The sequence below is a fragment of the Fistularia commersonii genome, chromosome 1 (genome assembly GCF_037954325.1).
Source record: "Fistularia commersonii isolate RoL2024-O1a breed Wild chromosome 1, RoL_Fcom_v1.0, whole genome shotgun sequence".
NCBI lineage: Eukaryota > Metazoa > Chordata > Actinopteri > Syngnathiformes > Fistulariidae > Fistularia > Fistularia commersonii.
In genome coordinates this window covers 23,662,848-23,676,988 of record NC_141284.1, presented here as the reverse complement: position 1 = coordinate 23,676,988, position 14,141 = coordinate 23,662,848, and the positions used below count along the sequence as shown (strand labels likewise).

Below are 14,141 nucleotides of genomic sequence, written 5' to 3'. Positions count from 1 at the left end.
GCTGCTTTTAGTTTTTCCGCCTCAAGTGACCCAATTCTAATTTCTTTTACTCCCATTTGGCACAGATCGGGTATGTACCATGAAAGCATAAATCGAAAAAAAAAAAAAAAAAAGAGCACATGTAATCAGATATTCTCTGATCCGTTTCGGGCCTTGTTCATACGTGGCATCTGCCAGTGCATCTGTCATCAAATCAAGCAGATCGGATTTTCCCCCGTCTCTGCAAGATGCACGCCACTGCAAATGAAATGATTCCCCGTTTTAATAAAGCTAATGCATGTTTACGCGACCCTCGCTGCCGAGGAAGTGAAAGTGGCGTGGAGAATGAGCGTTGTGACGCTCGCCGATGCAAGCCGTCTTTTTGGCTGCCGTCATCGTGGTTTGCTTCTTTTTCTGGGTTGACGGCCAGTCTGTCACATGGGTATATGCGCATTGTCTTGCACGTTCAGAGATCGTATTTAAAAGTAGATGTGAGCGGATGGGAACTTGGAAACCGAGACACGTTATGTAAATGAAGCTTAAGCGAAGGAAGGTTTGCGTGCAACAGCAGCCGCGCCACTCGGCTACCGTGAAGAACAGCCTCCCCGCATCTTGCGTGATTTCTCTGCTGCTCCTGTGTTAACACTCGAAGTGACGTGATGGACAGGTGTGTTATGCTCCCTGATAAGGTCCCGGTTTCATCCTTGTCAACTGGGATCCAAAAAAAATAATCCGCATCTGCTATCCACCATCCTCGTCTCGGCGAAAAGAAAACAGAAATCCGTGGGGCTGCCAGCCCAACGTGCCGCGGCTTTGCTTCCAAGTCTTTGCATTTTCATTAAGCGACAAGGTGAAAATTGTTTTTAACATCTTCCCCGACATGCCGACTCGCCGCGAGTATAGAGTACTGGAAGAGAACAAGTGTAATGCAAATGCTGTCTCCGACAAGCCTGCGCCCACACACGTGCGCACACACACTCACACCCTCTCAGCAACCAGCGAGGAGTACACCCTTTTATCAAACACCTCAAATTCACACCTTTTTTTCTTTTTTTTTCTCATCCTGTCTCAGTCTCCCACCTCACCTGGGCCAGCTTATCTCATCTGAGCCTGGGGGTGTTATTACTCAGGGTCCTATGACTTATAAATGTGGAACACACAAACACACACACACACACACACCACGCACTTCAGGCATCAGAGTGCAGGCAGTGGGGATCCATCAACAGTTCCCAAATAAAATCTGCAATATTATGATAGCACAAGGTAAAAAAAAAAAAACATACACCAATAGTTGCAACTCTTGTAACATTTTCATTCGATGATATTTTTTTTTTAAATGACTGTAAATGAATCTTTGATTTACAGCACTTATAATTCCAGAGTTTGTCCAGAATATGATGAATTGTCGGTGTGACACAGCATCTCCCCGACATGACCGCGACATTTTTAGCTGCACTTTCCTGCGGTGAGAATCTTAATGTGAGTGAGTGAATGGGTACTGCCCGTCGTCCATTACGGGGTCAAACCGACTCCGGCTCCTCACTTCCTTCATGCAAACAAAGGAGCTCTCACATAATTAACTTTGATTTTCAGTGAGAATTTGGCAAGATTATTCTGAATACCTCCCCCATACATGAATCAACTGGGCTGTTTTATTGAATAATTCATTCCTAATCTATTCTGCTTTGTCCTGCACTCAGGGTCTCATACCCGTTGTCATAGTAGGGCAAGAGGCGGGTTCACCCTGGATGGGACGCCTGTCAGTTGCAGGGCAACAACAGTTTACTTTTGGCATGACTTTTTTAGTTATTGGCAATGCCCCCATAGCTTTTATCATTCATTCATTCATTCTTTCCATACAACACATATCCTACACTCAGGGTTGGGGGTGCCCAGAGTTTTTCCTATCGTTGCGTTCGAGGGGAAGGGGTTCACCCTGAACTTGTCGGCAGTCAATCTGAGAGCTATATATAGAGAAAAAAGGTTTATTCACATGTCGAATCACGACATGCAACTATTCCCTCTCTCATTCACACACCCGGACAATTCAAACAAGAGCCCTTCTTGCCATGAGGCGGAGGTGCCAACCACTGCCAAACAACATTTTGTTTAACTAATTGTTTAACTAATTGGTAAACGAGCAAAAATGAATGGATAAGTAAATGTGCATATTTATATATATGTGTGTGTGCGTGTGTGTGTATATATGTATATGCATATATGTATATATGTGTGTGTGTGTATATATATGCATATACGTATATACATACATATATGCACGTAAATGTATTTGTATTCATATATACACATATAAGTATATGTATTTATGTATGTGTGTGTGAATAAAATGAAATTTCATTTTCATCTTCAAAGCCTATTGCTTACTAACAATATGAAATGGCATTTCTGGTTTCACACAATGACCCCAAATATTGTGGAATCCCATCATCTGATATGCAGGTGCGGATGCTGGCGGACCTCAGTCTGGTCGGCTGCTACAACATGTCCACCGTCCCGGAGAAAAAGAGGGCTCAGCTCCTCCTGGACTCGGCCAAGAAGAACCTTCGCGACATGGCTTTCTTCGGCGTGACGGAGTACCAGAGGAAAACACAGTTCCTGTTCGAGCGAACCTTCAGGTTGCACTTCATCAGGCCCTTCATCCAGTACAACAACACCCGAGCGGCGGAGGTGAACCTGGACAATGCGACGGTGTGTGCCGCAGCACGGATACACGCTCACCTTACTGAAAAAAAAAAAAAAGTCTGAACACATTTATTGCAGTGGCAGCAGCAGCATCGATGTCACCATTCACCTTCATGAATTGTATTTTTCTGAGCCAACATTATACCTATAAAAGGTACCAATAGGACATCGTAGAATTCACCAAGATCAGCCGATGTTGGTAACTCAGTTAGCCATGCAAACATATTTGCTGAAAATTACATTTATGTAGAGCGTACTAAATCATCCATCTTCTGCCGCTTATCCTGCTCTCAGGGTCACGGGGGACGCTGGAGCCGAAAGGCGGGGTACACCCACTCACGGGGCCACATACAAATACAAACAACGTTCACTCAATTACTCGGGGTAATATTTACCAATTAACCTGCTGCATGTTTTTGGAATGTGGGTGAACATGCAAATCCACACAAAAAGCACCCCTTGTCGGAATCGAACCGAGGTGCTTCATACTGTGAGGCCAAAGAGCTAACTGCTGCGCCATCCTATCGACCGCGCTTTAAACCATTCCCTTTAAAAGCGTCATAGAGCAAGTTCCGTCTAACAACCTCTGACTAACAACTCAGAAAACGCAGCAGTGCATTTCGGTTTTTGGCAGGAAAAAAAAACATTTCCAAAAGAAGTGAAAGATGACGGGTGAAGTGGATCGGTGCCGAGTGTTAACACAGTGGCGTAATATTGCTGCGAAATGAATTGGGATGACTCTCATAGTGAAAAAGCAGCAGCTTCAAAGATCTTCGTCACACTTTGATTGGTCCACTGTGGGAGTTCTTGGGTTCAGTTCCCAGAAAAAAAAAAAAATGATCCAGTACACAGCAGACTGGTAATTTATACATCAAAACCAGGAGGGAGGATAAAAAAAAAAAAACGTTCACTGCAGACAGAGACTGCTAGAAAGGTGAACTGATGGTTATTATCACAAAAAAAGAGAGAAAATATCACACAGCGAAATTGGAGCCTGCAGAGTCTGATATGCGGGGGAGGCGGTGTGTGGCATTTTGAGTAAAATTACTTTTTAAATTAGCTTTCAAATTAAAACCTTCTAAAGGCACTGCGTGAATTCTGATATTAATTATTTATGAAGTCAAATAATTACATCACCAGGTGATGAAAAGAATATTTACTTTATAGGCAGCTGCGAAGCTGCTGAAAGCCCATTTATACGCCCGTGGCTCCAACATCCCATAGTGCCGTTTCTGATCGAAAAACAGTTTCTACCTTATTTGACAATTACAGCGTGATCGGCGCGTGGACAGCTTAAGCCGGCTGAGTGCTCTCCCGCCCGGCTTTACGGCGGCATCCTCTGCCCCATCCGATCGAAAATCCCCAATTTTCAAACCGCAGTCTGTCACTTCCTTCTGTTTCGGTTGATATCGCTGAAATCGACAAAACAACTCGATGTGGCGGATTTCAAAGGGGTTTGGCATGATTAAAACATTTCAGCCACATTTTAGATGATAACATCAACATCAAATGCATTCCTGTTACCCTCTTTTCTATCATGCAAGCGCACCTTCTCTCTCTCTCTCTCTTTGTTCGCTTTACATAAAAAGCTGTTACACTGTAACACTGGTTAGCCGTGACCAGTGGTTTCCAGAAAGAGCGACTGATTGAAGGTCTTACCGTTGAATGGCACTGATTTACAGATTCCCAAAATAATATAAGTGAAAAGAGTGAACAAAAACTCAGGGAGCACACACACACACACACACACACACACACACCTATGAACATATACAGTAACACATCAGGTCTTCCCATGTCTCCCACTCGAACAAGGAGCCACCTTTGGACCACCTCTCAAATTCAAGCAACCCGAGGTCATTTTCCAATTTAATCCTAAAATAGCTGAGAAAATGGGGTTTTTAAACCGAGGCTGAAGCAGAACGGCATTGCTCCGGAACACCAGAGGTGCTCAATTTCTTAAATAAATATAGGAAAATGTTCTTAGGCAGGCCCGGTGGGCCAACGTCAGCTCTGCTGGAACATCAATCAAATCAGAAAACAACAAGCGTTGATTCTGAGACACTACGAGATCAGTGTTCCTTCGGCTGGTATTGAGAATTTTCTACCACTCTGCCACTTGACCTTTGTTTCTTTTTGGCCTCCTCAGTTCAGTTTCTATAGTCGTCCTCAACTTTTCCGTAATTTTCCGTCTTTCCACTGAAGCTGTAAAACGTTATATGCTCTCTCTCTTTCTCTTGCTCTTTCCCTCTCTGTTTTTCATCAGATCCAGCGCATAGAGGAGCTGAATGAGTTGGACATGGAGCTTTACGATTACGCCCGGGACTTGTTCCAGCAGCGTTACCAGTACAACAGGCAGCAGGAGCGGTGGCGGCAGCGGCAGCAGGGCCGCGGCCCCTGGCCCAACAGGCAAAACACCGACTCCGTCCTGGAGGACAGGGAGAGAGAGAGGGATGAACGGGAGGAGGGCGAGGAAGGAGTCAGAACAGAGGAGGCGGGCCGGCTCCCCACCGAGGACTACATGAACCAGATCATCAACCGCTGGTAGCGGCGAAAAGAGAACAAGTGCACAGGCGTGTGCACGTCATGTGAAAAAAACACAAACACACACAAGCTTATTTACACTAAAACTGGCGCCTGCATCAAAGACCCCAATCACTTGCAAACAGACTTTACTGGAAAGTTGGGCTGCGGGGATGAAAGGCCCGGTGGTTGCTATGGCGACCTGGCATCAGTCTACTGCATCGGCTCACGTTATCGAGGTTTTTGCCCAGTTGGTATTAGAATCCGCTTGCCCTTCACCCCCCTCTGAGTTTCTCCATCTCTCCCGTCATTAGTGACTGTGCAGCGGAGAGGTATTTTAAGAGTCGCTGACAACTGAGCATCGCATCCATCTTGCCCGACTGCCCTTCCGTCGCCCGTGCCTCCTCTTCTTCGCTCATTCTCCGTGGCCTGATATTGAGCATGAGGAAAACAAAACAAAGTCTGAATTCCCTCTCGTAGCTCCAGGGGACGGGTCTACTTCCCGGAAGCAGTCTTTCCAATTTGAAAGCAAATGGGAAAGCTACGAAATTACGCTAATGCAAAACAAAGAAAAATGTTTGGAGGAGGTGAAAGACTGTATCTGAGAGGAAGAAGAGGCAAATAATTGGATCGATTTGTGTAATAAAGCTTTCTGCCTAAGAAAAAAAAAAAAAAAGGAAAAAATCGGCCATTTCATCCATGAAAATGCTTTCATCAAATTGTAAAAAAAAATTTAAGGATGTTTCTTTTTTCAATGCTTTTTAAAAGCCGAATTGTAATAATGAGACCAATATTGTTGCCTCAAGAAATATGATTCCTTTATGTCAAGATTTTTGTGTGCATTAAAGTTAAGGAATTGGATATGTGTACAAAAAACGTGTATGATAGCCATTTAAACTTGGGAGAAAACGTGGCCAGTTTCTCTCTTTAAGAGGTTCCCAAAGCTCTTGTCGCACAACAGGTTCATTATCTCTACCCCCAACCCCCCCACCGCCTATGTTTTGTTTTTTTTTTTTTTTTATTTGTCTTTGTCTCGCAAAGTATGACAGCCAATTAAAGCTCCGGATCTCACATAGGTGTGAAGAAATCAAAAGCAAGCGGAGAAGGGGGACGAGCTGCTGTTGCCAGGAACCGCGCTGTGTGAGCGGCACGCGTTTTGGAGGCCTTAACTCGACAAAAAACTCGAGATGGGAGATGTGAAAGTACCGGTCACCATGGCAATGTGAGCCCTTATTGTAGTAGATGGCATTTTCTTTTTCATTTTTTTTTTTTTTTTTTTTTTTTTTTTTGACCAAAAGCTATTCTGTAAAAGCAGGTCTGAAACAGGGCTGTGACCCAACCGCTGAAAGGGCGCGCATACAAACACACACACACACACACACATATACATACACACCACTGATGACTGGGACTTCATTATTGTGACCGGTGTTTTACTCTGTTTGGACACGGTGAGGGAGCGGTGTCTCTATGTACTGGGATCATAGTCAACATTGCCAGATAATGTCTGCGTTATACTACAGTAATTTTCCTGACTACTCGTGTGTCTGTGAGTGTGACTGTGTTTTAGGGATGTGTGTGTAAATACTATGTACAGTATGCCTCTGATTGGCATATGTGTATGCCTTTGTAAATAGTGTGCCTGACTGGAAGAAGACGCCTAATGAGTTGTGTGTGTGTGTGTGTGTGTGTGTGTGTGTGTGTGTGTGTGTGTGTGTGTGTGTGTGTGTGCGCGCGCGTGTGTGTGTGCGCGTGTGTGTGCGCGTGTGTGTGCGTGTGTGTGTGTGTGACCGTGACCAATACCTTGCTATGTTTGTTTTTCGGTGTGGGCAGGACAGAGAAGTCCCTCCAGCTGCACGCCACTGCAGAGTGTGACAGTCACAGCGGTGCAAGTCTACACTCTCCTTTCTACACCCATGTTCTTCTCATCCCAAGTGATTAGCTACGAGGATTACATTGCTATGATTGTCTCAAATCCTTAATTTATATATTTTTTGAAACTTTGCCCATGTTTTATGTATACAATTTGAAATGAAAACATAAAATCTCCAATAAGGGTTGGGTTCTGATAGCCGGATTTCCAATGAATGAAGCAAGAGCTCACTTGTCTATCTGGTTAACCCGCCTAGTTTTTAATGCAGTCAATTACCTGAAACAGCATTTGAAAGTACACATTTCCATTATACTACTACAAAACTAAAAAAAAACTAAAATAATTCAGCTGTGCTCAGATACTTGCTGTGTGGCTGAAAATCCTGAATCAGGTCAAATTTGCAGGGCTTTGTATGCAAGAACAGAATACAGACTGGGATAATGTCATAAAATAACAACAGTGTAATAACTGCCCATTTTTGATTAAGTAAATGTAACTGGACAATAATAAAATATTGCATTATTTGCTGGTTATTACTTAATTAGCTGGGTTTTATTTATTGGCTTTTAAAGTGTCACCCATCCTGACACATTCCACCAGTGTTGCTTCTTTTAATTAGCTGAGCAAGAACACGGCCTTCAGTCGCTAATATTCTACATTAGTAACTGTAACTGCTTTACTACTTAATTTTCCAAGGAACCAGTGAAGTAATGAACGACATATACAGGCCCCTCTCGTGATATAAAAGCTACAGTAAATTAAAAAAAAAAGATTTATTGATGTACAATTAAGTCAAACCTGTCAGCAAACTGCCACTGCGATCCCCCGTGCTCAGTCTTCAATCTCAATTCAAAATTCTGACTCCTTCATTTTTATTTTTTTTTTTTTCAATCATATTTTAAACTTATTACATTGTGACAGTAAAACCGCTGGGTAGCTCTAACGGTCTTTGCAGTCGGTATATTGTTGGCTTCTATGTGAGGTTGTTATTTTAAGCCAATGTTGTTGTTATGCCTGTAAAACATCAACAGTGGCAGATTGTTGCAAATCAACATGTGTGTATACGTGTGTGTGTGTGTGTGTGCGCGCGCACATGCATGCGTGCACGTGTGTGTGTGTGTGTGTGTGTGTTTGCGAGTTGGGCCAAAGACCATAAAAGAAGCTTCACTCTGTAGCCATAAGTGGGACAGTGGGCCTTTTGGTTCGGTAAGACCCTGGGACAAATGATTGAGCAACTGAAGTTTTGGTTTCAGGAAAATCAGTTCAACAGTTAAATTCCCGTTATTAAAGTCACACAGCTGTAATAAAATCATGCAGCATTAGGTTTATTGTGACTGTGGGACACTCGCAAAGGGATTTCAGTTGTTTAGAGGAGAGTGCCTTGTTTTTTGGATTTTTTTTTTTCGTTTGTTTGTTTTTATGTTCACACACATATTCCATCCAAAGAGCAACTCAGTCTAAGTCAATATGAGTCCCCGCAAGGCCAACATTTTCTCTAAAAAAATTTAAAAAAACCTTGCAATATCTATATTAAACCTCATATGTGTGAATGTGGGCCGTTTGGAGAAAGAAAATCGAATATGTTCAGAGCAACAGGTGGTGAACGTCAATAACACCACCTCCACGCTAATGCAGAAAATTAGTTTCAAAGGCTTGGAAAAGGATGGAATCGCTCAAATGAACGCTGTCAAAACCCAACCCCGACCGTACGCATAGAACCTGAGCAATAAGTGGTGAAACCAAGGAGAGGCGATTGTTAAAGACATGACCATTTAATTCGACTGAATGTAATCCAGGTCCGATGCCATCCAGGGGACCAATGGAAGGATGCATCCACACCTTCTTCTTTCTCCCTTTTGGATTAAAACAAATAATACTCTAGCCTGTTATTATCAATTTATATTCACTAAGAGGGAAACGACAGCTTGGCAATCATCCAGCCGTGTCTCCCTCTGATGAGCTCCTTTTAAATAAGGGATGACTCATAAAGGGGAAGGCGAAAAGGTGGTGAAAGGTATTGGGACACATCCAGTGTCAATATGCTGCTTTTTATTTTGTGTAGCTTTCGGAATTAACTCAATAGGGACAGGGAAATGAATATGAAGAGTTATCTTTTTTTTTTTTTTTTTTTATAATATATATATTTTTTATTAACTATCTTTCCGTTGTACTCTTGGGTCTAGATTAAAAGCACTGCAGGCTTTTTACCCTCAACCTCTTCAGTGGGATATGCTCTTACATCAAACCGCCTTCCAAAGCTGGTCCTGTATTAATGGTTAGAGTCTGAAGACACGTTTTTTAACTCAGACTTGAAGCAATCCTATGAAATTGCCCTCGGTGCCACCCTCCAATACCTTGTGAAAGGGAAACCTGACACTTTCACTGAAATGATTCCAGAGATTGATAATATGAAGCTGTATTCAAATATGTTACATGGCATCCCTATGTATATCTAACGTCTTAACCGTGTTTCCTTTGTGACTTTGAAACAATCCGGGGGTGTGATCACAGTCTTTTTGTCTTTTTTTTTTTTTCTTGGAAAGGTGTGTTTTCAAAAGAAAAGAGTGTGATAAACTCGTTTTGTATGGCCTTCTGGGAAGACTGGAGTGTGTATGATCCGTCTCTGGCTCCTCCTGTAACCATCGTTCTGAGTTTTGTTTCTTTCGATTGCAAAAATGAATCATCAAGCCACCGATTAAAACATTCATTTTTACAGAGTTGACCGTGTCCCAGTTTTTCCATTTCCAGTCTGATCCCAAAAACCCATCTGCACTTCTATCATCCAAACTGCAAAACTTGTATATAAGCATAAATTAGTGCAATTTTTTTGTTTTTTTCAAGAATACGTGAGCATTACCCTCCAGGTTTCAGTTATTCCATCCTCAGGCTGATCTATAACCAGAGAAACATTCGCCAATACAAACCACGGGAGCATGACCCCATAAAGCAGCAGCTCCCCACACACCCACACACCCATAATGGCTGCTTCAGCCCCGCCGGCAGTGATCTGCAGTCAATCTGCAGACACACTGGGCAGAACACATATATGCACATGGATGCATCCCCCCTGTCCCCCCTTCTCCTCCGTTGTGGCAGGTCGGTGATCAGGGACGATACAGGGAGCTCCGACATAAATATTCCACCGTCCTTGTTTGACAGTGCAGAGAGACTGGGCCCAGATGCATAAACTACTTTTAAAGTTAGAAGTTTGTCCCTCAGGTAAGATGCCTCCCTCACCTGAGGGTTGTAGAAACCCGTAATAACCATTGGTTATGTTACATCTGGCAACAGGGGGAGTCACAGTTTGTCTGGTGCAAATGTAGCCAAAGGCTGTAAAGTAATAACTGGCCAATAATGTAATCACATTTCTGGCCTGATAAGTTTTTTAATTGCATGTCCAAACTTATAACAATATCGGCGAGTCGCTAGACCTTTAGCTGTGTAAACAACGAACAAGCCAAAATTGCAATGATATAAAATTATGTTTTTATTGGCCGTAAAGTACCGCAATCGATGACGCCTACTCTGATATTTGCCTCTACACCCAAGTGGGTGTACTTATATATCGTATATATATTGTAGGAATTCAATACACCTGAGATAGATTTATAAATGAACCAACAGATTAGCTTTTGTAAGGTCAGTGAAGGCCGACCACACCTGCAATGGAATAAATAGAAATGGAATGGTATTGCATTATTGGCTCCAGTTATTACATATTTGGTCCTTTCAAGCTTCCCAACAAGGATGACTGATTATTTTGTGTTGAAAAAAAAATGTCATTATGTTACTGTTGAAAAAAAAATACCACTTGATCTGCCAGTTTTTCGCCTGTTGTTTTATTTAATAATAATTACCCATCCAATGTAATCATTTTTATTGTATTACGGATGGATATACAATCAACTTGTCAGTTATTTTATTTGCTGTAGTTCTTTTAGGAACATTTACAGAAAGCCTATCCAGTTGTACCCTGGCCTAAATGTCTAGACAAAAGATTTTACTTCCTGTCAAAACACAGCTGGTGCATGCCTCAGTTACTGTGCCTCAGTCAAATGTCAAAAAAATGTCAAAAAAACACAATATAAAAACAAAACTAGAAGTTAACGATTCCGCATAAAAAAAAAAAAAAATCCGCATGGCGGTAAACTGGTAAATCTCTGAGTTTTCCCAGTTTAACTTTTATCCCTGAGGCTCTGAGGGCAGTCCAAAACTCGAACCTGAAGTCTAATGAGTCGTGAATTAGTCAAGAAATCCATGTTTTCCAAACGCCTCCTCCTCCTCCTCCTCCATCCGGATGAATTTAGACCTTTTCCTTTTGCCCACAAATGATTTCACCTTTAAGGGAACGATGCGCCACCTTTGGTGGCTAATGACCTCCTGGCAGCGCTTAAAGGAATTCTAAGGTAATAAAGGGCGAGCATTTAAAGAGCAAATAGTTTGCCCTCAAAACCTCCAAAGTAGAACCTTTTCAGCGACTGCACGCAATTCATTTTTTCCCTCCAGGCTAAGGAGATTTTTATGTAATCCAGGGCCGGCCATCTCCCTGAAGAACTTTGACTTGACATGGCAGGAGAAGAATATGAACAGTGAAGGCCAGAAGCGAATAGCCGGAGGGAGATCAGAGGAGGCGAGCAGACAGAGAATGAAAGGGAGATGAGGAAGAGCTGTGGATTCGAGGATCAGGGGGATTTTTTTTTTTCCGTGCCTGACGTATGAACCGAAGATAAGATAGAAAGGGATGACGCCTCTCTTAGATGGTGTATCGGTTGAATGGTGTATTGGACCGAGCGGTTGCCGTAATCCCCCCTTTGCTCCGGGTGGCTGTCACTTCAAGTGCGGCTGTACGACACTAACAGTAATGACTCTGGCGCCGCACAGAGCCGGATGGCTTTTGTTTGGCCCAACATGTGCACGGGAGTGTTGGCGGCAAAGTGCTTTCCCGTTCCTGCGGCGGGAATGTGAATGCGAGTGAGTGAATGGGTTCTGCCCTCCGTCCATTAAGAGGTGGTCAAAGCGGCTCCAACCACCCACTGCCTGTCCCATTTTCCTTTCATGCAAACAGGGACGCTCACTCGCTATTATCTTTGATTTTGGGTGAGAAATTTCACAAGTATGATCTTTTTGAATACCCTTCCCCTTACATGAATCAGGACTGGGCTGTCTTATTAATTCATTCATTCATAATCGAAACCGCTTTTTCCTGCGCTCAGGCTTGCAGCGGTGCTGGAGCTCAGGCACACTGGCATTGGGAAGAAGGAAGGGTTCATTTGGGAGACGTACAACCATTTACCCTCTCGTTCACGGGTCATATAGACATACAAACATTCACAGTCATTCACACATTATTTAGAGACATACAACAATTCACCCTTTCATTCACACATACAACCATTCATCCTCTCATTTTTTTTTCATAAAGACAAACAACCATTCACTCTCGCATTCACATGTGTGGGAATTTCAGGTTCATTGAACCTCCTGCATGTTTTTGGACTGCGGCGGGAAACAGGAGAACCCAGAAGAAACTCACACAGATACGGTGAGAGCATTGGAAAACGCCACAAAAAAGCAACCTTGTTGGAATTGAACTCGGGAGCCTCTGGGCTGTTTTCTTTCCGGAGAAATGCCATATCAGTTCTTTGTGTCTAAACAGAATATCGTGAGTTGAAATGCTAAGTTATGTAATGATGAAATTGCACAGAGCTAAAAAGAAAGAGTAAATTTTTATGCGCAGACTGAACACGTTGCATGGTTGTCTGATCTTCCACTTCTGCTGTGGCCAACCTTCAGCGCTAAATCATCTCTTCTAATAGTGAAGGATTGACCGGCCTCTCACAGACCGATAGCGGGGACTCAGTCTGACAACCTCATCCTATCGCGATCAAAAAATAATAGTTTATCATATTTACACATGTTTTCATTGAGCTGCGGCAAAGGAGCGCGTAAAGATCGGCAAACATGTTGACCTCAACGTAAGATTGATGTAAAAAGAAAAAGAAAAGGGAAGCACTCCAGGGTAAAGGCCAAACATGAGGACCAAGCCGTTGGTGGGTTATTCCCTTTATACACAATCATAAATGTTCACAAAAAGGGACCGATGTTAATTAAATACTTTATCGTTTGCGATTTAACACCATCTCCCCGTGTCTGTGTCTGTTACAAATGCCAAGGTTCCATGTCTGCCCCCGTCTCCGCTGGCATTTAAGATTTGACCAGTGTTTGCGGGCCACAACGTGATGAAATGGCTTCCCGCAGACGACCTAGGCCGACCCCCATTATACCACACGGGACACATTTAATTAGCAGCAACTCACGTGAAACGACAAAATGTATTAATATTAATGGTGGTTTAATTGAGGTCGTCGTGGTCCCGCGTTGAGGGTTTCAACCTCTAAAATGGCTGACGCGAGAGGGTGTGAGCAGGGGGAGCTGCAGCCCGAGTTCGCCATTTCCTATGTGACCCTGGAGAAAATGACAGCCATCTCCCATAATTCATCTGAAGATGTCACCTTTTTGACAGATGTGCAGGCCCCCGTGGGCAGTGTGTTATGTGTGTGTGTGTGTGTGTGTGTGTGTGTGTGGTGGGGGGTGGGCGTTATTGTAATTTTTGAAGATAATTTAACTAGTCCTAATAAGAATATGGCCACAAGGATATGAGGATTTGTGTTTTGCATTGGCCATGTGTGTGTTCCTGTGTGTGTGTGGGGGGGGGGGGGGGGGTATAAATACTTCTACATGTGTAAGGTGGTGCCACATGCTCTTTAAAGTGAAGGTCAAACGCTACAGGATAATTAATGTCACTGCTTTTTACAAAATGTTAAATCAAACCTTGGAACGGCTCCCTCTGGAGGATCAGCTGTCCAATCTAATTTATGCCGCGGAGCTCGGAAATGAAAAACACCAGACCCGTGTCTCTTCATCCTGGGACGACATCTCTGTATCTTTCATCTTCTTTTTATCAAGTCCCCACAACAGGTAGAACCGGCGGTCCAGGACTCGGCTCCAATCTGCCCTAAAGGGACAGTTTATCTGAAGGATAGAAACTGCCAGGAAAATT

The 14,141-nt window shown here is 43.2% G+C and overlaps 1 protein-coding gene across 1 annotated transcript in view; it reads left to right on the top strand.

Annotated features, from left to right (window-relative positions):
• Nucleotides 1–9,798, top strand: part of hs6st1a (heparan sulfate 6-O-sulfotransferase 1a) — a 58,492-nt gene extending 48,694 nt beyond the window's left edge. Inside the window, exons 3-4 of the mRNA XM_086155774.1 lie at nucleotides 2,443–2,691; nucleotides 4,952–9,798. Coding sequence (XP_086011900.1) covers nucleotides 2,443–2,691; nucleotides 4,952–5,233 — 531 coding nt within the window. The 3' untranslated portion in view covers nucleotides 5,234–9,798. The remainder of the gene's footprint in view (nucleotides 1–2,442; nucleotides 2,692–4,951) is intronic.
• Nucleotides 9,799–14,141: the final 4,343 nt, after the last annotated feature.